Genomic DNA, 26,998 nt, shown 5'->3' on the forward strand with positions numbered 1-26,998 from the left:
CAAAGTCCATGTTGTCTTTTAGCTTAACCCAGCATGGCCTCTTCACAGTACAGTAGGATTCATTTATACTGAATTGCGCTTGAGTTAAAAGTCTTAGACTCATGTTCCCCAAAGAGAACAAAAATGAACAATTGTCTTATCATTAATTACCGATGATCACAATGTTTTCGTATAATTATGGTCCTGGTGAGTTAATATTCATGTGACCGGTACTGGGCGTGGCTTACAACGTCAATACTGATTGACGTGGTTGGCACGACCAGGAAGCCAGGAGTGACATCACTTTCCAGAAGTCCCCTTCAGGTTTGATCGGCGGAGAGCCACAGCGAAGCAGAGACAAGAAAAAAAAAGGCGTTCGCTGCTATCTGAAATTCAGGAGCGTTTAAGCTGACTTTTCAACCAAAAATTTAAAAGGTAAGACGGCATTTACCAAATTGTTGTAGCAAAGCCTTCCTAGTATTAACTGTTACATCCTGACTTCGTGTACCTTACAAGCTAACGTCGTTACGGCTAGCTCTCTGCGTTCCTGCTGTTTATGTCGGAACAAAGGGGGTCTGCTTCTCGGCTCCTCCGCTGCTTTTCTCTTGATATGCACACCTCCCAGTGTGTTCTCATTTCAGCTATTTTTTTTTAGCAGCGTTATGACTGCCCAAAATGTACCCGTCGTCTTAAAGCACCTCATTAATATTTAATGGCTGTGCGGTAAGGTTAGCTAACGGTTATTCGCAACACTTTAGTGTCGTAAAACTTAATGATTGTCATATGATTTAGACGCAACTGAACGACCTCATTAAAGTCATAAAGACGCTTAGCCATTATTAGAGTATTATGGCAATGGCGAACCTGATATTACTGACCAGTCGTCTGAAAAATGCAGTTCCTGTGTTGTTATAGCGTTAAAACAACAGCCTAAAGCATAACGGTATGCTAGCTATCTTAAGTCCTGTAATGTAACGTGGTACAGATAAATAGGGCACATTAGCAAGGGTGTGGGCTTTTTTTTTTTTTTTTTACCTTTTCAGTCCTTCTCCCTCCCTCTTTCGTTTTCCCAGCCATGTCAGTAGACCGGAATAAGCTGCCAGGAAGACCACATTCTTAGATCGAACCAATTCGTTCAGGCTTACTGAAGTTGGCCTTCTCTTTTCTTTCCACTATCCATCCAAGCTTTTTGCTTCGCTGGCTCCATATTATCAGGCTGAATAGAAGTGATGAAAAGTGCTTTAATTCAGTATTTTAGTTTTTGGGGAACTTGGACTTTGCTTGCACTCTTCTATTCGATCCTGCTTCACACTCCCAGGACAGAGTTATTGTTGTTTTGTCTATTTTGTCTGTTTTCGTTTTAATTTCTTTTCTTTTTAAATATTTTTCTTAGTTTCCACAGTGGGTCTGCTCTTTAGTTTTGTGCTTTTTTTAAAAAAAAAAAATACTTTTACTAGTATTGTATTAGTTTAGTTTTTATTCATAATAAGTGAAGGGTTGAGGGAGCATATTTATCAAGTGCAAGTCATAACAAATATATAAGGTATAACAATAATATAAATGTAAAATAATGTAAAAGATGGCTGCTGCTACTGTAAAGCCACCTACTGTCATGCTTAGTCATTCTGTAAAGAATACGCTGCTTTATCCAACTTCTTGATTCATTTGGGGACCATAATTTCCAAAATAAACATTGTATTTTATTCAAAACTAGTAATATAGAACATGGATTCAGGAAATAGGAAAGTGTTTATTGAGGTCATGGATTAGGTCAGCAGTACGGTTATTTTCCATGGACTAGATCGACCATCGACTAGATGTTTGTTTTTATTGTGAGGAATCTCCCCCTGCAGACGATTAGAGACATTTCAGGTCTCAGGCACTCCTGATTTGGCTTCACTTTTCAGACTTCAAAGGTACAGCTGTTTTTTATATGCAGTCTGTGTACAATACATGCCACCTTTGACTTTCAGTTATGACCAGTTTCAAAAAACAGTTAGTTTTACATGCCCACAAGTTAATAATAAAAGACAAATTACTTAAAATTAAACTTTTTTTTATTACCTGCTTGTAGTTGTGTTTTTTGTGAACTATAATAAGCTTTGTTCCTGGCCATGTCTTATTCTAGTGTATGCAGATGAAGATTTGCTTTAAAGCCATGTGATATGGACTTTTTGTGTTGTGTAAGTTTTCTTTGAAATGGTTGCCTAGTCACAGCCCTGTAAGTTTCAGATGAATGTCTGAGCTATTTCCCCTTTGGCTTTTTTTCCCACAGGGTTTCTTTATTTCGAAATTATCTTAAGATCCCAAAAAAGCAGAGTAAAAAAAAGAAAGAAGTTTTGTGAATTGTGAAACTTTCACAATACAGGCTGGGGAAATGCTCCTCACAAGGGTTATAATCTAACAATCTTAGATTATAACCAGCCACAGACAACCTGCAGTATAAATGCTTTTACTTTAGCGCATTTAGCTGATGGAAATATCAGCTGCCCACTTCTTTTAAGCTGCAGATGCAGAAGTGAGTCAATGATGGAATTGTGTCATGGCAAAAGTTGGTCAGACTCTCCTTTTTTTCCACCACGGTTACTCCCTTATACCTAAAACCTGCAGATATGAAGGAGGGATATAAGGAGAGCAAACAAACAGAGCTGAAAAGTAAACAGTAGAAGGTACAAGAATGTGCCTCTGTATCCACTGGCACAATGATGCACTTGTATGTGAGGACTGGGAGGAAGAGAATAGAGTATTGGCTGGAGTAGCTGAGAGAGTGAGATGTTATTGTGGTCAAGTGATTTGCTTACTTTACGGGCTGAGTTCAAGTTTTATTCACTGGTGTTAAGCTCGGTGTCTGACTGCATGTCTTGCCACAGGATTGTGATATATCGCACATATTAGTACAATAATTTGGTAATGCATCATACAGCGAGTTACAAAGCATTTACCATGTAATGTTTGGTATTTAAAAATACTCACAATACATTTTACATTTACAAGTATTTTAGGTACTGCAAAGTAGTTTCAGGTACTGAAAATATAACCCTTATTTCAGAAGAATCATATGACATATGGACATTACACCACAAGTCATGTGCTGTATTATGAGTTGCTAACAACAGGGTTTTTTTTTGATTGGCTATATTTGCCTCAGTATGTGGATAAGCTTTCTTTGGGAAGTTGTTTGTGATGGGTGCATTAGCAGGATGGAGAGCAAGTCATTATTTTTTAACTTGACTCCATTTAGTTTTTCCATTTTGTTGTCTTTCTTGCTGAACTCTGTCATTCAGCTTCAGTTTTGGTCCTAGTTTGGTCCTAGTTGTCCTTTATCCTCCTCACCAATTTCCTGTTTTGTTTTGATAAATATGTGTCCAGATGTCTTGTGATCATGACACGCAGTTAGCTGTCACGATGTGACAACTGAGCTTGTAGAGAAGTAGAAAGTCCAGAGTTTGTTTAACATTAGCACTGCTAGCACCAATAGCCTTGGGTTTTTCCATGTTAACGTCTACATCCTGGTGCAGAATATGGTTACACGTCTCTTCAAATGCTTCGTTATTTTCCAGTTTATTCTGACAAAGCCTACATAGAGTCGCTCTTTTTTATTTATTTTTTTATTAATTCATTTTCATTTAATGTCAAAGGTTTGCAGAACAGCACTGCTTAGCGCAGCTGTCATATATTTACTTTCCTCTTTGCTCATTTACAGCTCACATTCATAAAGAGCAAGAGAGAGAGATAAGGGTGCCTCGATCTGCAGCCCCAGGTAGTGAATGTTGGCCTTTTAATATCAATGAACCATTAACTGCCATTGCACATTCATAAAATAAAAATAATTTATAGAGCCAGATAGAGCATGGCGATATGGCCAAAAATATTTATCACGATATATATTTGAAAATTTGCGATAACGATATAACCGACGATATAATTGATGCGAGACAAAATACAACTCCACAACATTACTAGCGCAAAAAGACAACCTTCCATTTATTTTCACTTAAACAAGAAGCTGGTTTTTATGTACATTAAAGCTTTATAAAAATGTAACAGTGCAAATGCAAATTCCTTGCTGAAAGTTTAACCAAAAGGCATTTCCAGTAGAAATGGGCTGACATATCCTGAGCATAACCATGTATAATATCCACTGAAGTTAAAAATAGGTGCTTTGCAACATTAAACTGCAGTGTGCAGTACGCATTTTTCGGACCATAAGGTGCACGGGATTATAAGGCACATTAAGCGAAACAAAGCAGTCAGATAAATCAAACTTTATTAAACTCATTCTTCTTGCTTCCTCCACTTCTGTACCATTGATTCATTAATGTTGAATTCTCTGGCAGCTGCTCTATTCCCATGTTGTTGCAGTATATTAATGACTAACCTCGTATTGTGGATGGATTATCTCAGTTGTTCTCCTGACTGAAGTTTGGTCCGTTTACAGCATCCTGCCATGTGATTGCATTTGTCTCTAACCATGAAGAACCTTCACGTTAACTTTTATAAGTGGAAAAGTGTTAGTGTTCGTCCTCCAGCTTCACTGTTTATGTTATGCTAACATAGCTGTGTCGGTAGCGATCACGTAGCACATCATTATATACCAGCTAGCCCAACTTCAGTAACCCTACAAACGTCACTGCTGTTTAGTTTCCTGTCTTCATTTATGTTGGAAGTGATAGCAGAGCTGTACGTTTGATTTTTTTCAGAAATCTCTCAGTCAGAACATGCTATATCATGCTTAGGTAACTAGCTAAACTAGCGAGCTAACTTCCGCTAGCTTCCTGCTAACTTCTAACTCCGTTAAATGTAATAACTTTTGTTTTCATGGATGCCTGGAAGTTAAACTTTATAGTTACACCTGGTAAAGCAGCAATGCTGATCGTTTTATTAAAGATGAAAGAATTTAGACAGTTTTTAACTCTCAGTGATGCTGCAGTGTTGTTTGACCTGAAGTATACGGAGTTTAGGACCCAGATTACTCCCAGATTTAAGAGCATCTTAGTCCGACAAATACGACAATAACAACGGCCGCTTGCATGTTCTGCAAAAAAATGTGCTTTGTTGTGTATCTGACGGACAAACACCAAACCAGTTCCACATCACGGAAGTTGCACCATTTTTACAAACCAATTCTGGTTCATCTGTTTCACTCAACAATCGGCCATGTGCGTATGAAAACAAAGACACTGCGCATGCGCGTTTTACTCCCATTCTATCGCGATATTTCATTTTCCTATCGTTGCCTAACATTATACCGGTATTACCGTGAACGGTATAATATGGCCCAGCCCTAGAGCCAGATAGTGTTTTGGTAGTTGAGAGCAGTGGGTATTTAGTAAAAAAAAAATGTATTCATATTATGGAAACCAAGAAATCTTCATTAGGAAAAAAAAACAAAATTCTGTTGAAGTCTTTGAGCTCTTCAACACATTACAGTCTTTCAACTGAATTAGAATGTATTTTTATTGCCAGGAGGGGCATTGACGCACACCACTGCTTTTATGAATACAATTATAAACTGTAATATATTTATCATTTGTAGCAGTAAATAATCAATAGTGAGCTGCCTCTCCAGTCAGTTATTCATCCTGTCCATGGACGCAGACTCCAAGATCTTGGACCAGCAGCTTCTGTGAACTTAGTGTGGCGGCACCTGAACCAGTTCTCCAGCTGCTGGAGGTTCTGATCACTGTGGTTGTCTAACTTGCAGCGGGTATCCAGAGTATAACAAGGATTACTGTCACCAGCTGCTGTCGACAGCAGTACAGTTGAAGTACGTCTCACTACAGGATGACGGATTCTCCAAAGATAAATTATCTAATAGCTGGTCATAACAGTGACCTCATCAGCTTGCTGCTGGGGGAGATACAAGACTGGAATTGTAAAAGTACAACTACCTTTGAAAAGGTGTCCAGTGCAAGATTTATGTCACAAGAGATAAACACCTTTCATTCCTGTCAGTAAATGCCATCTTAGTGTTGATGTCATAAACAAGACTTTTTCCATTATGTAATGGTACATATTTGATAATATCCGTGATACATAAATAGCTACCAAACTAAAAAGAAAAAGATCATCATGTTGTACATCCATGAAAGTCTTTGAAAGCCTCTCATGAAATACAGTAACAATTAAAAAAGTAATTTTCACAAAGTAGTTGGGTATATGCCACGAGTGCCCTCTGTGTGTGAGTGCATGATTGCCTATCACAGGCAATCATGCACTGTAGCTGGAAAATGAAGAGGTTTAAAAAGTTCATCCATTGCAACATGTTCCATTTGTAATGCTCTCTGCTTTTCCCGGTTCTTTGCTGCTTGTTACCTTTCATGTATGAAGTCTGCAGATTGTTATCTGGAAACTAAACAACAACAAAACATCACAAGCTGAAAAGCTTAATTGTTGTGTAGTGCAGCGGTCCCCAACCTCCGGGCCTCGGACTGGTACCGGGCCGCGAGAGTTGAGGCTCAGGTGTGAAATGTATGGTTTTCCATGTTTTTATCAGTTTTCAGCGTTATTTTGTTATATCGTTTACTCGGTTTTCCTGGGTTTTTTCACGTGTGTTATGAATAAATCTTCTTTTTTTCGGTACCAGTACTAGTTTTATTTTGTTGTATTTATCCGCGACACCTTAAAGGCCGGTCCGTGAAAATATTGTTGGGCATAAACCGGTCCGTGGCGCAAAAAAGGTTGGAGACCGCTGGTGTAGTGTACACCTCAACACAATGTGGGGCAAAGAAGTTTTATTTTCAAAAAAGGATATCTGTGCTTTTCCTTAGTGTTCAGATACAGTGGTCATATTCAGTAAAACTGATTTACTTCCACCTTCCACACTTCTTTTTTACTGCTCACCTTTTCCAGCTACTAATGATAAACTATCGATTAAAAAGAGATAGTTTATGAAGTTTGCAATATAGATCCATGATTACGTTTGCCCTCATGCAACTGGGGCTGAACCAGTGTGGGAGGGGTTTTGTGGACCAAGAATAAAATATGAAGTGAAACTAAGGTAAATATGAGGATATGGATTTTGTATGGAAACCAGGCTTTGCTATTGCTGTGGTATTGACATTTATAGTCATTTTTTAGATCAATACTTTTGGTGTATGTGGCAGCAAATCAGCTGCTGAAGTGGGCAGATAAAGTTTATGAAGCTCCGCTTTTCACTATTATATATTCCCACGTGGTAATGTGTGGGTAAGTGTGTGTTTTCTTTTTTCTTTTTTTGTTTTGGGATTTGGTCAAGTACAGTGGAGTTGTTGCAGAGTTCTCTGGGTTATTTAAAGAATGCAAGACCAACAAAGGTGGGGTTTTCCAGGGTCAGAATGGGCTGCTGAGCAGTGACCATAAATAGAATTAGTGAATATACAGTTCCAGCAGTGAGTCTGTCACAAATTCCAATTAAGAAATCTCGTTAGCAGATTGTTTTTATTACAGAATGAATGATTGGTTTTGGATAAAATCTCTTTGAGAAAAATTGTGCCTAACAAGAAAAGTAGATTATGATGTTAATATTACTAAGAAGAAGATATAAAACTGTTTTCAGGAAAAATAGCAATTACAGTTAGCTATTATTTATAAAACCAGTTTTGCAAGAAACATTTGGACAGATGTTCAGGTTTCAACTTATACAAGTATCTTTTGCTTTTAGGATGCTATGATCAGGGGTGCACATAAGTTGTCCGCACGTGTGCATGCACTGTCAAAATAAAAGATGCGCACCAGATAAGAAGTTGCAACGCGTGTTTGCGTGCATAAGATTTTCTGGAGGAGGACAGACATGATGGGAATATGCACCACATCTCTGCGTTCATCATTTGTTTGAAGGCAGCTCACTTCCTGCAACCACTTTTCCGAGAATATGCCCTTCTTTTGCGGTTCGGACTCCTTCTGACATTTCTTTGGAGGTGGAGGAACACCAAAGTAATCGCTTAAAGGAGCTTGCTTCTTCGACATCTTTAAGAGTTCTAAACAAATGTCTGTCCTCCCCTGGCTATGACAGTAAACTGAAAAGAATGGGTCAAAAATGGAGTCTGGTTGATATACGGTGAAGGTCAGCACTTAATTCAATAATGATAATAATAATTGTCAATAGAAAATTGTACTTGGTAGTCAGTATAATCTTTTAATAATATAAGTTTACATATGGTAGTGATAGGATGTGCGATCCTCAATAGTCTGCAAAGGCTTTGTGTGCATTCCAGAGTGCTCTGGCATTCACACCCACATCCTGGGAGCATGGGAAAGGTTGTACCTTCTTTTATTGTTTTACGGTAGGATAAACGTAGCTATGTCAGTATTAGTCTAAGTGCCTTTTTTACATATAGATGAACTGTTGAATTTTCCAGACCAGCAGGTTTAGGGAAGTCGTTTATGGGGTCACACTCTGACACACGCACACACGCGCGCGCACACACACACACACACACACACACACACACACACACACACACACACACACACACACACACACACACACAGACATATACACCTCCACATTCCAATGTAAGGAACAAACACCCACTGATGTATAAATAAAGACCAGGGCAGTCTCAGAGCTGCGAGTCTCAGAGCTCTCACTCTCAGTGCGAGTGCTCTGTACTGCCCTTGCATGCAAGTAAAACTGTGTGTTTCTCCTCTCTGATTCTCAGCTGAAGAAGTGTTTTAGAATACATCTCTTGACAACAATAATAATAAGAATTATAATAATAATAACAATACATTTTATTTAAGAAAGCGCTTTTCAAAACATTCAAGGACACTGTACACAAGCAATAACAACAACAAACATAACAATTTGCAAAATAATAAGGATAAAACGTTGAGCAAATAGATAAAATAAATTAAAGTAGCAGGAAACTCTTGAGAATCTGTTTTGTGACAATGTCCTGGTGAGATGAATCAGCATGGGAACCCAAAGAAACCTGCTGGTTTGAAGCCAGGACCTGAGTCAACATGCTACCTGAGCATGTTACCAGAGGATGCTATAGTTTATTTTACATAAACTTTGGACAACCAACTTTTTTTTACATAAGGTGTTGTCCTGTAGAAGCATCCATGAACTTTCTGTTGTGTCAGATTACCAGGCACCAGAGTACAGGAAAACATGAGCATTATTGTATAACAAAGCAAATGAGCGAGCAGGTTCTACAGTAACATACACCAGATGCAGACATGCTTCCTTGTAATGCGTAACCATGCCACTGCATGTCTTAGCCTGTTCTGCTGGACTGTTGACTGTCTACTACCTCTCATTTCCTCTTCCTGTTGCACCCAGCTGTTTGTTTGTGTTCATGATAATGTCTTCTGGCCTGAATTTTGTTTAGACTAAAACCGCAAAGGAGTCCAGGTTGCATTATAATGGTTTTTGCCATTGTAGGATGCTGAGAGCTAATACTCTCTGCTTATGTGTTTCTCCATAAGTCTTTTTTCCTCCACCTGTGTTGACTCAATATTATGTTGTGTGGCAAGCCGCATGTGCTCTGTACAACTCATTTATATTTACAGACCTGAGTGTTATTCAGTGCAATGTTGTTGAACCTTAGCAGAGACCTTCATCATTACCACAGTTCAGAGGAGATGATTAAAAGACTTTCTTATATATTGTCCTACTTTTGTGCACTGTACACATTCTACCAAAATACCTTGTGTCATGTCTACTTTGTCCAGAATACGTCATTTACGGTAATGTGAGTTCAAAGTCAGCACACACATGTGCACACCTTCATTCATCCAGTGTTAAAACAAGACTGAAGAAGATAACTGTGTCCCTAGGTGACACACATTGGAATAAGTGACCTTGTTTTTTCTATGGTCCTTTACATATATTGACAGTGCCTGTGTGTTCACCTGGCCATTCGTTGCCAGGTTCTTCATTTCTGGAGCTTTGCTGCTAATGTTAAACTATGGAAAACTGTTCCATGTACTGTCTGGACAAAAGGTCACCTTAGCTTGGATTTATTCACCGCCTAACACAGATTTAGAAACACAGATTTAGAAATAGCCAAATGCTATTTCTAAATCTGTGTTAATGTGCTTACGGTTTGGCAATACAATAATAATACAAAGTGAGAGGTTGCTAAACAGTTATTTTCTGAGGGTGAAGAAAATGTATTTGATTTGATTTATTTCATCTCGATATACAGCGACAGTTGAATTAGTTGCTAGAAGAAGTCTTTAAAACATGTAAAAAGCTCACTGAGTGTGCCGAGGTGGAGACCAACCACAAGATGAGGGACTCAATGGAAAAGCAGCTGGTTATTAGAGCAGGGCGATATGACCAAAAATATTTATCACGATATACATTTGAAAATTTGCGATAACGATATAACTGACGATATAATTGACACTAGACAAAATACTTTACATCTCCACAACTTTATTAGTGCAAAAAAACCCATCAACGTATTTTCACTTAAACAAGCAGCTGTTTTTTTTGTGCATTAAAGCTATATAAAAATTAACAGTGCAAATGTAAATTCCTTGCTGACAGTTTAACCAAAAGGCATTTCCAGTGGAAATTGGCCGACATATCCTCAGCATAACCATGCATAATATCCACAAAACTTAAAAAGAGGTTATACACACACAATACGGTAATTGAAGCACAGTACGTATCACTCCGCGACGCTCCTGCCTACGATAGCCGTAATGCTCCGACAATCCATCAAGCGGTGCGGGTTCGTAGCTTAGCAAAGTCATACTGAAACATTTGACAGATTTTCGAGCGCCATGTAGGGCTGCTCGATTATGGCAAAAATGATAATCACGATTATTTTCACTGAAATTGAGATCACGATTATTTGACGATATTTATTTAACCCTTTAAGACCTACTATAGAACCATATTTCTACTTGGAGAAGTTTAAGAGGTTTATCCCTCAAAACTTTAAATACAATAAAGTTGCAAAAAATAGTTTCCCACCACAGGAAATTTATTTTGAGTGTCTTCATAGTTTTATTTTGGAGATACAGCAATTTTTATATACTGCAGGAAAAACAAAAAACAATCCTATGATGCAAATTTGCAAAGAAAACAGCATGTGCATCATTTCACTGTGGGAAGTGTTACGAACAGCTGATAGGAACGGCAAAGCGTGTTTCTGGAATATTATGTTTTTGTTGCTGCAAGCGCTTTTTATGCAGTTTTTGCAAAGCTATATGTGGAACGAAACCGTGACCGAGGACAAGCTGATGGCATCAGATGTAAGTACAACTCCTCCGGTTTCATATGCAAAACAAATTATTGCGCTAGCTTACACGGTTCAGGTTCTACAGGGATTTAAAAATAGTTACGCAAAACGGAGCGTGCTGCTCTGACCGGCTTTAAAGGGTTAACAATGACTTTAAAAAAATAATATAAAATAGTGTGCAACACCACTGAAGTTTTTTTTTTTTTTTAACTCTTTTCAACCAACGGCAGTCACTCTCCAAATAACTTCTGCTTAGCTTTCCGAGCTTCCCTCGGGTCCTCTTAATCAGCGGTCTCCACCCTTTTTTGCGCCACGGACTGGTTTATGCCCGACAATATTTTCACGGACCGGCCTTTAAGGTGTCGCGGATAAATGAGGGAGGGGCTAATAATCGGCTCAGTCATTTTTAATGATCGTTGAAAGCCCAGATCGCAATCGTGATTAAAATTCGATTAATTGAGCAGCCCTAGCGCCATGTACCACATAAAATCAATTCGAGGTCAGTAAACACAACCAGAATTCATACATAAGGCACACGGGATTATAAGGGGCACTGTTGATTTTCAGAAAAATCAAAGGATTGATTTTAAGTGTGCCATATTTTCCAAAAAACACGGTAATAACGACGGCCCGCTAGCATGCTCTACCAAAAATAGTGCTTTGTTGTGTATCTGACGGACAAAAGCTAAACCAGTTCCACACCACTGAAGTTGCAGCATTTTTACAAACCAATTCTGCTTCATCCGTTTCATTCAACGATCCGCTTTCGCCCTTCTCATTCTCCGTTGCCGCCATGCTTTTTCCGCCATGTGTGTATGAAAACAAAGGCACTGCACATGTGTGTTTTAGCCATATTCTATCGCGATATTTCATTTTCTTATCGTTGCCCAACATTATAACGGTTTTACTGTGAACGGTATGATATGACACTTACTGGTTATTGTGCAATTATTTACTATTTTATGTGCTTCTAACTATCTGTAGTGTTGTTTTAGTTCATTATTTTAGAAAGCATGGATTTTGCTCCTATTGCCCATGCACACACACATGCCATGTTGCCCCAGAAAGTTGCCAGAAATACAGTTTTACTCAGTGGTGAAGTGCACAAGAGCAGATGAACACACCCAAAACTCTGGCTGATTGGGACCCACGCCCAGTTTCCCACCTTGGCTCAGGCGATTAGAGGATCATCAGGGGGTCCTTTTGTCCCTCTGTGGGGGGTCACTCCCACTAGGTTTATATCTGGGACTCCCCACCATTTGACCTTAGAACTGAAGAAGCTTCTCGGATGAGAGGTGAAACGTCTTCAAGCAACTTAAAGAAGTCCAGACGCTTTTCTTTGCAAGCTCCTTTGACTACGATGACCTGGATGACTGAGAACCTTCACAGACAAGAGCAGAGTTTCTTACTTTGGCTTTCTGAGTGTTTGACTGTGTGCATCATTCACTCTTAATCTGTGTTATTACTCTTCGTTTCAAACACTAGCATCGAAATTACATTAGAGAGTTGTAATGGATGACATGAAGACAGTTTTCGTCTGGAGCTGGTGATGCTTATCTGGTTGGGTTGTTATCTTGTTATTTCCACTCACAGTTGGTTGTGTTATCTCCACAGCATGTCTCTGTACCCATCACTCGAGGACCTTAAGGTCGACAAGGTCATTAAGGTAAGGGTTTTGAAGTGAATCTATATTAAATGTGGTGCTGGCTTTGTAAGTAACAGGTCATGTAAAATATACAAATATGTTCCCAATGTGGTTTTCATTTTCAAAATGAGAAGTCTTACTGATGTTGTAGAGCCTCTTTGGAAACTCACTTTAGTCACCATAGCTTCTAAAGCAGTGAATGGGACCTTTTTGGAGGTAATTTAATAAAATGGTTTGTAAAACTTGTCCCTCCTCAGGAGGTTTGGATATTCACCAACCTTTAACCTATCCTTTGTGCCTCTGACTTTAATTTAACTCGGTACTTGAATCAGAGAGAACAGAAAACATAATAATAATAAACATATAACACTCACATGGCATCGCAATCACTGAGTGCTAAATAACTTTGTGATATCAGTATCAAACCTGCCTGCCACAGAAGATGTTCAGGGCAGTGTAAAAGTTTAAGAACCCCTGGTCAAAATTTCTGTTAAGGTTGTTGAAAATGGTATAAGCCTTAAAATTAATAATTCTTTTTAACTTTTTTGAGTTAGCAGGAATAGCAGAGGTCAAGCTGAGCTGTATAGCCCAGTAATACCACATTAAGTTTGAACATTGTAAGAAATCAGGAAATTAACTACTTACAGTAATGGAAATTTTTGCACTCCAAAGCCATTGATATTTGTTGTAGGCAAAGAAATCCTTCAGTCAGTCTCCTTACCAGCAGTAAAATACTTATGTATTGGTTTGAGCCCAGTTATCTCTAATTCAGTATTTAAAAATCACTGTGTGTTTGATTGCTTTTTAGGCCCAGGCCCAGTTCGCCCAGACTACCACACCCATGCCAGCCATCACTGAGGGAACCTACCAGCCCCAGGCTGCCACTGCTGGGATGCCAGGATCAAGTGAGTGTCACTTACACTGTTAAAAATCTTTAGAAAGTGTTTTTGTTTTGTCACCTAAAAACCTTCACCACCACCTTTTTTTCTTTGTCTTTTGGTTTCTCTTTCTCTTGTTTCTGTTGCTTGGTGTTTGTGTCTCTGTGTGGGGGGCCTGTGTTTCGGAGCTTTTAGTTAAGAACTTTGCAGTTGTATAAGGGAAAGATAAAGGACTGGGATTGGTGTTAGGAGTTATTTAGGAAAATAACTAGAGTAAAGGGGCCTCACACATTCTATTATTTGTCTTTTTGTGACTTGTTTCTGTTTTGTTGTGCATTTGTTTTTGTTTCTCTGTGTTTTTGTCTGCACGGAAGCCTGAACTGTGCAGTGGGTTGGATTTAGATGGAAGCAAGGCGAGAGAAATGACGACCCCACAAAAGATTAAAAGTGGGCAAAAGGGCCTTTGGAGATTAGAGAAAACCACTTATTTTCACTCCCCCTTATCCCATTCTCCCACTCATTCAATTTCTTCTTTCTCTGCTTGGATGCAAAGTCCTGTGGGCTTTTCCATCTTTTGTTTTTACCTCAGCATAGCTGTCTATGAGTCACCATGGAGACTGGCTCTGGCAGTTGTGGTGGGACAGGGCATGAAGGGAAAAGGGAGAGGAGGAGGCGGAGTTGAAAAGGAGGGAGGAAGAGGAGGAGGTGAAAAGGGGGCAGTATGATCGACATAAGCCTAGTTGGATATACTCATTTTGTTCAATAACAATATCAGGGTGTCTTGTCATTTCGATTGAACAAACTGAACAGAAACAGTTCAGTTCAATGTAGTTTTATTACTATACTGCGGAATCACAACAATTCCCTGAAGGTTTTTTATATTCTAAGGAAAAGACCGTACAATAATAGCCAGAAACCCCCAACAATCAGATGACCTCTTTTGAGCTAGCATATTTATATTAATAGTAATTACTATTAGTAATAACTAATATTAAATGAGAATGAAAAGAGGTGAGTGAAGAAAAAGTGCTCAGTGCATCATGGGAAGCCCTAAACAGCCTAGGCCTATTGCAGCATAACTGCAGGGTTCAGGGTCACCTGATCCAACCCTAACTATGTGCTTTAGCAAAAAGGGAAGTTTTAAGACTAATCTTAAAGGTAGGGAAGGTGTCTGTCTCCCAAATCCAGATTGGAAGCTGATTCCACAGAAGAGGAGTCTGAAAGCTGAAGGCTCTGCCTCCCATTCTACTCTTCAAATAACCAAGTAACAGATTGATTATTTTTCAAGCGCTTATATGTGAAGAGACAGATTTTAAATTCGATTCTGAATTTAATAGGATGCTCTCTCTTTCTAGTCCCTATCCCTATTACAGTAGTCAATCCTAGATGTTATAAATGCATAGAATAGTTTTTCAGCTTCTCTCTAAGACAGGAGATTTCTAGTTCTAGTAAAACAGGACATCCTTCATGCTCATCCTAATCATCCCTGGGAGTGTGGAGATTTGAATTCAGGTCCTTGTTTACAGAGCTCACAGGTTGTTACTGTTGATACTTCACCCCAGTAGTCTTTTCTTTGCTTTGCTAATTTGAGAGGACAACGGAACATCATTGAATAAAAAAGGAGAAATCATTATCATTCCTAATACTTGCCCGTGTGGGAGCATGTGAAGCAGGCATGTGTGGGAGAGGTAAACCAAAGAGATAAAATAAGAGAGCATAGGAAGATAGACCAGGAAAGCAGAGAGGACAGGCCAACTGTTATGACAAAGTATTCTCATTTTCTGATATAGCAGAGCACATTCAGTGATTTTAATTAGGACCTATTGTAGGATTGCACTTTGAATTAGCATATTTTGTTGTTTGCTTAAGGCTTGACCAACGAGTTGTGGGTGCTTCTCTGTCTCTATGCTTCTCTTCCATACCATGATCAGACCTGTCATTTATTAGTGTGCCTTGGGGGATTTCTGAGTATGTAGGTGGAGTGTATATTTTATTAAAATGGCATATTCAGATCATGTTAAAATAAGAATATGATACTAAGATTTTGTCTCAGTGATGTATTAATAGATCAGAATCATTAAACTGCTCCCTCCTGCTGTCCTGTCATACTCTCTGGTGCGCTCAACATATACCACCTATCTACTGCTTAGTTTGTTTCATTTCCACTTTTGTCCTCAGTAAACCGACCTCACTGGTTTTCAAAAAAGTTTCTGTGATTATAAAACAGGAAGTCAGAATCCAATAGCAACAACCTTTGACAGAAAAGGTAAAAAAGCAATGAGTTCCTGTCAGACCTTCCTGATAAATTATAGGGTCAAACACAACTGGTCACAGACCATTATTTAAAAGAAAAAAAGCCACTTGCCCCCACACAGGCAGTACAGTTTAAATCTCTTTAATCACTTCCTTATTGAAGCTGTAGCTTTTCTGGTAACTGCGGGTAACATGTCAGCAGTGAGTAAATTACTTCAAGAATTACACCACCAGCTACCAGTTGTTCATTATTTTCCTGTTTAATCTACTAATAATTTTAGCTACAGAACAGGTAGACATATGACTTAATTTGCTGGCAATCCATTCTGGGTGTGGTTGCATGTGCTTTCAAAGTACATAAGAACATCATACATGGGGATTAACTTGTAATTAAATGGCTTTCATTCTTACTTTCATAGGTGTTTAGCAACTTGGCTGATACCTATTTCCCTCCTCTGAATACTACCATACACATTCTTCCTTTTGCTTTTTCCAAAATAAAGAAATTCAGGCAGGCATGTATCATCACTTTGCATGAAACTACATGGTTATATTTTTATATCTTTGGGATATTTACGTAGGCAAAACAAGAACACACAATGGACACATACAAGCAACAAGCAAACCTTTCCATAGCAGGTTATAGAGGGCTTGATGTCATAACACGGAGCTCAGTGCTGATGTCTGAATGGTTGTACTGCACAGCAACACAGGCCGCTCATTATCAAATTTCTTCAGCGGAAAGCTTAATAGCTCAGGCTGTGCCCTTGTAGTGATGGATGGCATGAATAAAATATAAAGTGTTGGAAAGAAGGTGGTCGGCTAAACAAACTTAAATCGTTTAAAAACCTGTGACTGCGGGAAACCTGTCTTCATTGTTATGTTTAGAGGTAGCACTTCTTTACCTTCTTTACTTCTTTTGCATTAATTAGAAAAATATTAAAATGTATTTGTATGGGATTTCATCAAAACCAGTGCTACAAAACACAGTGCACATTATAATCATTTCAATCACTTCAAGGATAAGTTACCAGTGTCTCAGCAAGAGTCAAGTGCAATGTCCAGAATAAATTATAGTGGGACTCAGCAGTCAACAATAAAATAACCTAAAAAAGTGTAAATAATTTAGAAGCAGGTCTGCTCCTAAGTCGTTAAAAGGGGATTTTAAAAAAAGATACAGATGAAGCGAGCTGGAGTATGCCAGGCACATCATTCTGCAACTGAGAAGCATGAAGTGGGAGAAATTAGCAGACTGTACACTGGTGGGTACAGGGACAGCAATTCCAGTATAGTGTAGTCTGGGTCCAGGCATTCAAGGGCCTTAAAAGCACTAAGATAGAGTAAAATTGAGGTATTATGTGCACTCTTCCTGGTCCTCCTAGATTTTGCTGCCACGTTTTGGGCAATGTAGAATTCACTAATTGATTTCTAATCGATACCTGTTAAAAGGCTATTACAATAATCTAACTGAGAGGAAAGCACGAATGATCTTGAGTGTGACACTAAAACTTTTTATTGATTGTATTGCAGCAATCTTCCCTCAGTGTTCTTGTTTGTGTGTTTCTCAGAAGTGAGATCCATATCATACCAAACAGACTTCGGACCACTGATTGAACATTAATTTCTAAATGAGGACCAAATGAGGTCCCAATGCTAGGATGTTTCAGAACCACTAACATCTTCATTTTGAGTTTTATCACACAACATTACCAGATTTGTGTTGGTGGTCATAGAGGTGTGGTCACAGACATACCAGTGGATCAAGATGATATTTCTCTATATACTGTGGCTAAGTGGTAGCATATTATGTAGAAAGCTCGTTTTTTCCTTCCTACTCACCACATCAACCTCCTTCTACCTGCTCTGTCTGCCTCCAACTGCTCCCTTTATTTCAGTTCCTTCTTGACCTTGTTTTTCACCCACTCACCTCCTTCTCTGTCCCGCCTGTTCTCCCAGGCCTGTACCCAAATCTGGAGGAACTGGGAGACTACATGGGGCTGGCCCTCAACAGCGATGAAGTGCAGAAGAACTTGGCCCTGGTGCCTGTTGCTGACAATGTAAGCATTATAACTGTGTGTGTTTTGATCTTCATGCTACCCCATTATGTGTGGATATATGGCATGTTTCGTTTTTTATTTATTAACAGTTGTGACTAAAAGATATAATAATAGGCATTTTGGCATTTTATTTACACTAAATTCTGGTCACATTTAATTGAAAACTTCATAATTAATCTCACATCAAACCAGCAACATTTAAAGACTCAAAACCTGCTTTTATTGGATGTAGGAGTTGTGAGAGTGCAACAGTACTGTGTTCCTGGAGCTCCACATTACTAAATGACTCACTGCAGGCCTGGAGCACTGTGTGGGAGGGTGTGAGCTCTTCACTCCCCTCCAACACTGTGTGTGTGTGTGTGTGTGTGTGTGTGTGTGTGTGTGTGTGTGTGTGTGTGTGTGTGGAGGAGCGGGGGGGCGACGACACATTCCGCTCAGTTTTGTCACCTGGCATTTAACCATCTGAATTCTTTGCCATTTGCTGCTTCTCTGCACCTCCACTGTTATTTTCCTGCTTTTTAAAAAATTAATTTCAAAGCATATTAACGACAGAAGTTTTTGAAAGAAAAGCCTAAAGCGTGTCATTCTCTGGTGGAGGAGGAGATGAAACCGAATCCTCCCACTCTATGTGGGAGCTTTCCTTTTTATGTTGACTTGAATATTAATGTAGCCTTGCTCTTAAATCTGTTTTAAATCACCCCTGCTAGTTCTCTTTTTTTTTTTAACCCACGTCTTTCAATCTTTTCACCTTCCTCGCTGTTTGCCCTTTCCAGCAAGTGGCACTGCCCTCTGGCTCAGGTGTTGGAGGGATGGTGCGGCCGGTTACCGGAGCAGACATTGGCATCAGGAGGGCAGAAATCCGCCCAGGACTGCGGGAGATCATCCTCTGCAAAGACCAGGACAAGAAGGTTGGACTCCGGCTCAGGGCCATCGACAATGTGAGTCAACAGCCAAAAGCCAACTCCTTCATGAATTATTCAGCACAGGCTGACTGTCATTAACAGCCCTTTGAAACCATACCAGTGACTGAGGAAATCCACACTAACATCTTGCGTTCTTAAGCACAGGATCACAGTTGTGATGTGGGTCAAACTGTCTGAAACATCTTTTCTTCCAGCGAATAGATCACTAGTGTCAGCTGTTTGATCTACTTAAACTAGAGCAGAGCTTATTCAGGGACAGTGTAACTCTGAATATTTTTATAGCAGATGTCCCCTAAGTGTGCCACATGCAGGCACTCATAAATAGTGTTTTGAATAGAGGAAAGCTGTAAGGAAATGCTTGCTGAATGCTTGTTTGTGTGTTAAAAATGTGGCTGTGCCAAAATCTGCATGGAGCCATAAAACATAAGGTGTAAGCTTATCTTATAGTAGTATGTTTGTGTCCTTTAAGGTGTTATTTGGCTAAACAGAGAGGTACAGAACCTACACAAACTTGCGTGTAGTTCATGCAGATGATGCTGCATGTAGAAGACAGCCTGCAAAGCTGTAAGTCAGCTCAGCTTAGGAACATCCCAAAAGCACGAAGGCCAAAATAATGAAGGGTGACAGCTTATAAGTATAAATAAACTTAGCAACATTACTAGTGAAAACGGGTTGAAATAATGACTTTAGCTAACTTTTAATTTCAAGTAATATCTACATAAAATATTTAAATGAATAATTACGCTTTTACCATGTGACTACTCTGCAGTGGGCTATTTTTGTTGTTGTTGTTTTTCTACCCTTTTCTGCATTTATTTTTTCATGTAAACATGTTTATAGCCAGATTGGAAAACCCTGGCTGAAGTGCCCTTTTTTAGGGTAAGTGAAGCCGCATGGGGAAAAGATATCCTTGGTTTGTTGGGCTTGCTTTGTAATACAGACCCTTCTCTGAGAGAACATTGTGAGGCTTATCAAGATTTTTTTAGGTCAGGTTGAAGGTCAGTGTTGACACTGTATGATTGAATGGAAAATAATTATTATAGGTTCAAAGGAACAAGGTCCTGTTCTCTGCCCAAGTAATATGAATTGATAAGAAGAGGTAATTATAGAATTCTGCAGCATGGCAGAGGGAAATGTTTGAATTGCTCTTACCTTGCAGGGGCCCATAGAGCAGGGTTGTGTGATACTTTGCATCAGAAAAATAACTGAACACGTCAGTGAGTAACACAGAGATGATAGTGTCGGTCATCTGAGCGTGTTTATGAAGCTGTCATATGAGTCTTGTGTTGACATCAGCTCTATGATACAGAATAAACTGGTGCCTTGTGTCTGTTGGGTAATACTGTTATTGTGCTGATTTCTTTTAGTCTGGTGTTACAGTTCTTTTAAAAATTATAGGTTCGTATTTCTTTTTAAGGTCTAGTTACACATTTACTTTGTAAGTGTGGCTGTGCTACCTGAAATCATATGAGTAACTTACTACTGGGCACAGCATTTATGTGTTTTGATAAAACTCATAAAGCCTCTATTGGAACCACCTGCTTTTGTGCTTGTTTCATTTTTAAGACAGAACCATTTTTATGGGCATGATGGGATGCCGTGAGTGAATTATTAGAATATCTAAACCTAAAAAAAAGTCAGCAACAAACCACAGATGGAGTGTCAGCTCAGGTAGCTTGAAAGTGCTAACAGGCTCCTAATGTAGTTAAGTTATCATGTACTTTGTGTTCTGATACAATGAGCCCTATGTGAAGTAAGCTGAAATAAGTGTGTTGGGGATCATTGTGGACCTGAAATTAAGCATTCTTGATTTCTTTCTGCACCAAGGAGTATAGTCAGCTTTGCATTCAGGTTAACATAGAATCCAGAGAAGAGACCTAAGAATAGAGATTATCAAATGTATTTTTATATCGCAGATCCATCAAACAAAACATTTTCATTGGATAGTTAGAACATAAACATCCTGTTTACCTTTTTATGGCCCATTTCTGTGTCCTTGTCACCTTCTTTTGTATTCTTTCCACTACCTGCATCTGTTTTCTGTCTCTTCCTCCATTCCTCACACTTTGAATGTTTTATCTGTTTCTCTCAGGGAGTGTTTGTCCAGCTGGTGCAGGCTAACTCCCCCGCTGCCCTGGCTGGGCTGCGCTTTGGGGACCAGGTCTTGCAGATCAACGGGCAGAACTCTGCTGGATGGAGTGCGGACAAGGCCCACAAAGCTCTGAAGGCTGCGTCTGAGACCCGCATTGAGCTGGTGGTCAGGGACAGGTGAGGGGACTTGTAGTGTGCAGCAGGGCTTGTCAAACCTTATATCAGGACTTGATGCTTCAAACATAACAGATGTCATACAGCTGGTCCATATTCTGTCCATGGTTGTGTTTAGCTTAAGTGGAGTGCTTTTCTATATAAATGTGCATGTCGGTCGTGAAGCCATGAAGCCAGCGCCTTACACCTGCATTCTTTCTGTAGGCCACCAGATGGCAATAGCTGTAGTTGAAAAAGACTTCTGGTCTCATAGACCTGCGGAGTTCTCTGCTACCCATTTTCCAAGAGCAGAAATCCTGAACTCAAGCATTACATTTAACTGTGAATTTGAAATAATAATAATATGGAGCTGGAGTTGAGCAGACTCTGTCCATTTTAAGCTAGCATCTACAGTGTGCTGTTGGTTCTCACAAGATCTCCAGTAACTGTTTGAATAATAAGCTTTTCATGAAATGTTTTTCTTGTCATAGTTTTTCTGTTCGTCCAACTTTGACTTTCAAGGGTGCTCATTAAGTTTCAGTGTTCATCATAAGATGACTTTTTATTTGGTTTCAGTCTCAGTTTTGTTTCAGAAATGAGAGTCACCAAAAATTCATTTTCGACTGTGGTAAAACGGTTGGACACCTATGTTTGTGAATGTGATAACTTGAGAATGAGGCGACGTAGCATTTTGAAATTGATACCATAAGTGTATCCTACGGTGTTCCTATAGGAGGCTAAGTGGTAGCACCATTGGTTTAAGAACAAATTGTTGCGAACGTCTTAATTTCTCTGCGGGCTTGCAAATTATAAATATTACAGTGCACATTAAAACTAGACACATCAAAACAGAACAGACACAAAAAGGATCAAAGGATCTCTGACTACTCGGCCGATGTATTATTACCTTGCCTTTTATACAGAAGTGCTACACTTTGGATTTTGAATCTGTAACAGGATGTGTTCGGTGATATCGATGTGTGAGCAGATTTCCAATGTAAAACTGTAAAATATTTAAACTGCTGGGGTATTGTTGCAGTATCATAGCCTCTGTGGAGCTGAGATCTTTGGCTCCCTCTTCTGACTGTTTCACACATGTCATCTCTCCTCTTAGTTTCTGTTTTTTCGACTGTTATGAAATGCTTTTTTCTGAGTCACAGTTCTGTGATGACAGGCATGTTGTATGCTGCTTTATAGCAAAAGCTCTAAGACTTTCTGCATATGGATTATTGATGTTTTCCTGTGTGTGTCTCTAGGCCATTTCAGCGCACCGTCACCATGCACAAAGATAGCTCTGGTCACGTGGGCTTCATCTACAAGAATGGGAAAATCACCTCATTGGTCAAAGATGGCTCAGCCGCCCGCAATGGCCTGCTGACTGAACATTACATCTGTGAAATCAATGGACAGAATGTCATCGGACTCAAGGTCAGACTCTCACTCGTGCAAATATCAGGCTTTTCATCTAATAGTTTGGTAGGATATTTTGTCATATTGTGTGTGTTGTGGAATCTGTATTATGATAGATGAAGTTCAGTATAGAGAATACCATGGACCGAAAATGACAGTGACTTCAGAACGTTTGCAATGCTCATCAGATGTTTGGTGACTGATTTTAAAGATTGCACTGAGATGGCTGCTTCCATAATAGGAGAACATAATAAAACACAGGGACGCCCAGCAGTGTTAAGTAAGTGCAGTGCTCCCCAGCTCTGAGGTGTTTAATAAGTGTTGAGTAGTTTGCTTCCAGTGGGTGCGTAGTTTCTGTCTACCCTGTGATGCAGGTTTGCAACATGTTCTTATCTCGGGTTTGTTTGCACATCGATTTGATGCACCTTTGCAGTGCTCACGGTTATGGAAGCATTCACTTTGCTTTTGAAAATTTCTGGCTTTCTGCACCACTTGACCTTTCATAGAACCATGATTCACCATGTGAGAGTATCCAATGAGATCACGGCAAGTTGGTTCTGTGGATGTTTTAAAAAATAAATAAAAAAACAAACAAGCTGTAGTAAAATGTGAATAAAAGCTGGCAAATTTCATACAGTATATAAAAGACAGATGTAGCATACAGGTCTGAAAGGTCTTTGGGAGAATAGCCTTCAGCTCCCCTGATATGTCTATGTGACTGCAGTAAACACTTCAGTGATGAGCTAATGAGTTTAGTTTGTAGTTTAAAGTCTGGTCATTTAATAAATAAAGATAAATAAAGACCTAGATCAGGTCATGCTTTATCATGGGATTGATAAGCTGCTAGTCCTTGAGCATGCAGCATCACGTTATGCGGTTCCTCAGTTTTATCTGCCCCTCACACCAGTGTTAAAACAAGATGATGATGACAAAAAAACTCAGATTGAAGCATCACTAATTTGTGGAAGATGTCACAATGCAGTGTTCATCTTTCATGAGTAATTCAATTTGATTTATATAGCGCCAAATCACAACAAAAGTCGCCTCAAGGCCCTACAATAATACATACAGAGAAAAACCCAGCAATCATATGACCCCCTATGAGCAAGCACTTTGGCGACAGTGGGAAGGAAAAACTCCCTTTTAACAGGAAGAAACCTCCAGCAGAACCAGACTCAGGGAGGAGCGGGGCCATCTGTTGCAACCAGTTGGGGTGAGAGAAGGAAGACAGGATGACAGACATGCTGTGGAAGAGACCCAGAGATTTATAAGTATGAATCAATGGAGAGAGGTCTATTAACACATAGTGGGTGAGAAAGGTGACTGAAGAAGAAATACATAATGCATTATTTAAGACCTTGTATGTGAGGAGCAGGATTTTGAATTCAATTTTGGATTTAACAGGGAGCCAATGAAGGGAAACCAATATCGGAGGAATCTGTACAGACAGTTTTAGCTATCCTGGAAAGTAACTAGATTTTACTGACCAGATCTTATTACATTCTGATTTTTCAATGTAAACCCCCCCCCCCCAAAAGCAAAATATGTGACAGTGTGGCAAACAAATTAAGACAGTGACCTACACATCTGAATGTCCACTAGCAGCCAGCTGCCAATTACAAGGCCATTTATGATGAACACAATGCCTTATGTAGTGACTGGGCTTGAGCCTAAGTTCATCTAATGAGTAGCTTAGCTCAGCAGAGCAGCAGCATGTGCTGTGCCTGCATCCCTTGACTCTGGTAGAACAAATATGTAAACCCCTGTATGTAACGAGTCATCTATTGCATTCAACTTGTAGGTTGTTTTTAAAGGTCTGAAAATGACAAAGTGTAAAGGCAAAGTTTCCTGTCGCACTTGTATACCTGGTAGTTGTTTGGTAGTCTTGAAACAACAAACCCCAATTTCTCAGCTACTCCTGTGTTTGTGTTGCTTCCCTCGGCCTTCGTAGAGCAGTTGTGCTGTATTTCAGACCATTTTTTGTTTGTTTGTTTTCTTGTTTCCTGGAATACGTCTAAACAACAGAGTGAAACTGTGAAGCGAGTGTGTTTGTTTTGCACTGATTACACAAAGCCTTTACATGTGCCTCTGCCTGTGTGGAAATTTCCAGGACTCTCAGATCAAAGACATCCTGACCACCTCTCCGACAACCATGACCATCACCATCATGCCTAAGTTTGTCTACGAGCACATGGTTAAGAGGTAGGACTGCAGCAGAGACTTTTTCTGTCCATGCATCAGTTATTAACATCTGATCTCAAGTCAAACCCAATGTGTTTGGCTCGATCTGTGTGGAATAAGCCATAGAGTCACATTGAGTCACCTCTCGCCTGACTAGCCAACATTATCTTAACATACTGCTTACCACCCTTGAGCAAATTTAAAGGTTTAAATGAGTAATTAATAGAGATGTGTACTGAAATTAGGCATGAAATGGACCACAGGGCTTAATTATCGAAGACCAGAATGCAGATGAGCTCCAATGCTATCAGTGCTGCTTTTGGTACTGGAGAAAAGAAAAACATAATGGTTATTATTTCCACAAGAATTTTATCTTCAAGTCCCTTGAAGGTATTTATCTGTGAGGCATTTTTGCTGTTCCTGATCCACAGACAGCAGGGCCATGGCGCAGGTCTCTCATTTGCCACACCGTGCAGATGAACACAGACCCTGGTTTAGTGATGGTGGGGTAGAGAATTAAATGCTCAGAAGTGTGGTTGCACTGATTCAGACAGTGCTTATTGTCACAAGTGAAACAGTGATGCCCTCTAAAGAGTAGCTGAGTGCCCAGCTCAAGAGATCAGGAACCCATGCAGCGTTTTGTTGACAGGTTGTGTGCTTGTGTTCCAGGATGTCCTCTGGCCTGATGCGGTCAGCCATGGATCACTCTGTCCCAGAGGTGTGAGGACCAGGAAGAGGACTAGAGGATGTCAAGATGTCTACAGTGCAGATTCTTTCTCTCTGTTTTCCTTATGTCTTTTTCTCTATTTCTGTCATCAAACCAAACCTCCTCCTACATCACAATCACCAACCCTGCCCTTGCTCATCTCTAACATAATCTTAAGATGCCTTTTTTTCTATTCTTTACCTTTTCTACATTTCCCTCACCTGCTGACATTAGTATGTTTTATATGTTAACCTAGTACTCTGATATGTTTTTTTTTTCTTGTTTTGTATTTGAGATCAAGGACAGTAAAACAAAAAAAAAAAATGTTTTTTAAAAAAAGCCATGCATACCATCATGAGTCCAGAGCTTCCTGCTCAGTGTGGAGATGAATCATTCACCTTTTCATAATGCTGTAAAAGCTGACGGACAGCCATCAGAGCCGTCCACGCAGATATTCAGCTGCCCTCCTGATCCCTGCACCCAACCCCTAACGTGTAAATAATCTGAGCTGAATTAACACCTGCAGACTCATATGAAGAGGTGTGTTGTGGGTTCCAGTGTACAGTCATTTTTACATGGCCAGTGAAAGTGAAGGTGGTGTTTACTATTCTTTCTTTTTCTTTCAACATTAAAAAGAATCCCAACATTTCACCACCCAGGTCTGAGTAGCAGTTTCCGCTTTTTCCAAGAGATGGCGACATATCCTTGTAACGCATTTTCAAGCCTCTGACATTAAGTTTGCAGATAGTGCGTGTGCACATTCTGGGGAGCAAGTGTAAGGAAAGGGAGCAGCAGTACATTATCATTAACCTATGCAGCTGGGACTGTCCACAAACACTCTTTAAGAGCTATGACAGAGTAAAAAAACATGAGTTAGCAGGTGCCCAGCGCACCACAGGCTGCAGGAGTCCTGTGAGGCTTTGTGCTTCAAAGAATCGAGGAAACAGTTGGTGTTTGAATGGAGGGGTCGGCGCCAGGCGGACCCACTAAGTGCACTTTCCATTAACCTTATAAGAGGTCCTCTCTCCTATATTCATTTCAAGTTCCAACAATTTTTTTTTCATAATTGTTGTGTTTGTGATGCTTCATGTTAACGAGAGAAAACTAAAAGCTTAAATTTGATGCTGAAAAATCAATCGGTCAAATGAAAGCATTTAAATTACGCGTCATGGGTTTATCCAGTGAACTGCTGTCCTCTGCTAAGTTTTGTTAAAGGCCTATCCTCTTTAAAATTCCTTCCTTGACTGATGAGCACAGCAAGACTCACAGCAGAGCTCACAGTTGTGAATTTCTACTTGTTATATAAAATTTCTCCTTTTAATGCTGTTCATGTTCGGATGCATGTATTCCTTTAATTTTCTAGGTATGCAATCTGATTTAAAAAAAACAACCGCTGTCATTCTGTAAAAACAAATGCTAGAAAAATCTAAAAGTTTATATACGAATGTAACCATGATAATGTTGTAAACAAATAAAGTTTTTCTGCTCACATTTGTGTTCGGTCTCAAAGCATTGCATTTCTCGTGTTGCTTCAGATCA

At 39.5% G+C, this 26,998-nt stretch overlaps 1 protein-coding gene across 1 annotated transcript; it reads left to right on the forward strand.

Annotated features, from left to right (window-relative positions):
* The first annotated feature begins 254 nt into the window (after nt 1-254).
* Nucleotides 255-26,950, forward strand: sdcbp2 (syndecan binding protein (syntenin) 2). Its single transcript, XM_085260856.1, has 9 exons — nt 255-414; nt 12,777-12,828; nt 13,616-13,712; nt 17,895-17,995; nt 18,769-18,933; nt 21,011-21,186; nt 22,419-22,590; nt 24,683-24,774; nt 25,423-26,950. The coding sequence occupies exons 2-9, from the start codon at nt 12,778-12,780 to the stop codon at nt 25,475-25,477; spliced, it is 909 nt and encodes a 302-aa protein (XP_085116982.1). The 5' UTR covers nt 255-414; nt 12,777; the 3' UTR covers nt 25,478-26,950.
* The last annotated feature ends 48 nt before the right edge of the window (nt 26,951-26,998 follow it).

Source organism: Mchenga conophoros, linkage group LG20 (genome assembly GCF_057382185.1).
Source record: "Mchenga conophoros isolate Kocher_MC1m ecotype Shallow Benthic linkage group LG20, M_conophoros_male_GT1.1, whole genome shotgun sequence".
In the NCBI taxonomy this organism is placed as follows: domain Eukaryota; kingdom Metazoa; phylum Chordata; class Actinopteri; order Cichliformes; family Cichlidae; genus Mchenga; species Mchenga conophoros.

What these genes read in the sequence shown, in the direction of transcription:
- sdcbp2 (XM_085260856.1), top strand. Translation starts at nt 12,778, where the DNA reads ATGTCTCTGTACCCATCACTCGAGGACCTTAAGGTCGACAAGGTCATT. An exon ending in GGCTCAGGGCCATCGACAAT is followed by an intron (nt 18,934 to 21,010) that starts GTGAGTCAACAG and finishes TGTTTCTCTCAG; the next exon opens with GGAGTGTTTGTCCAGCTGGT. An exon ending in GAGCTGGTGGTCAGGGACAG is followed by an intron (nt 21,187 to 22,418) that starts GTGAGGGGACTT and finishes GTGTGTCTCTAG; the next exon opens with GCCATTTCAGCGCACCGTCA.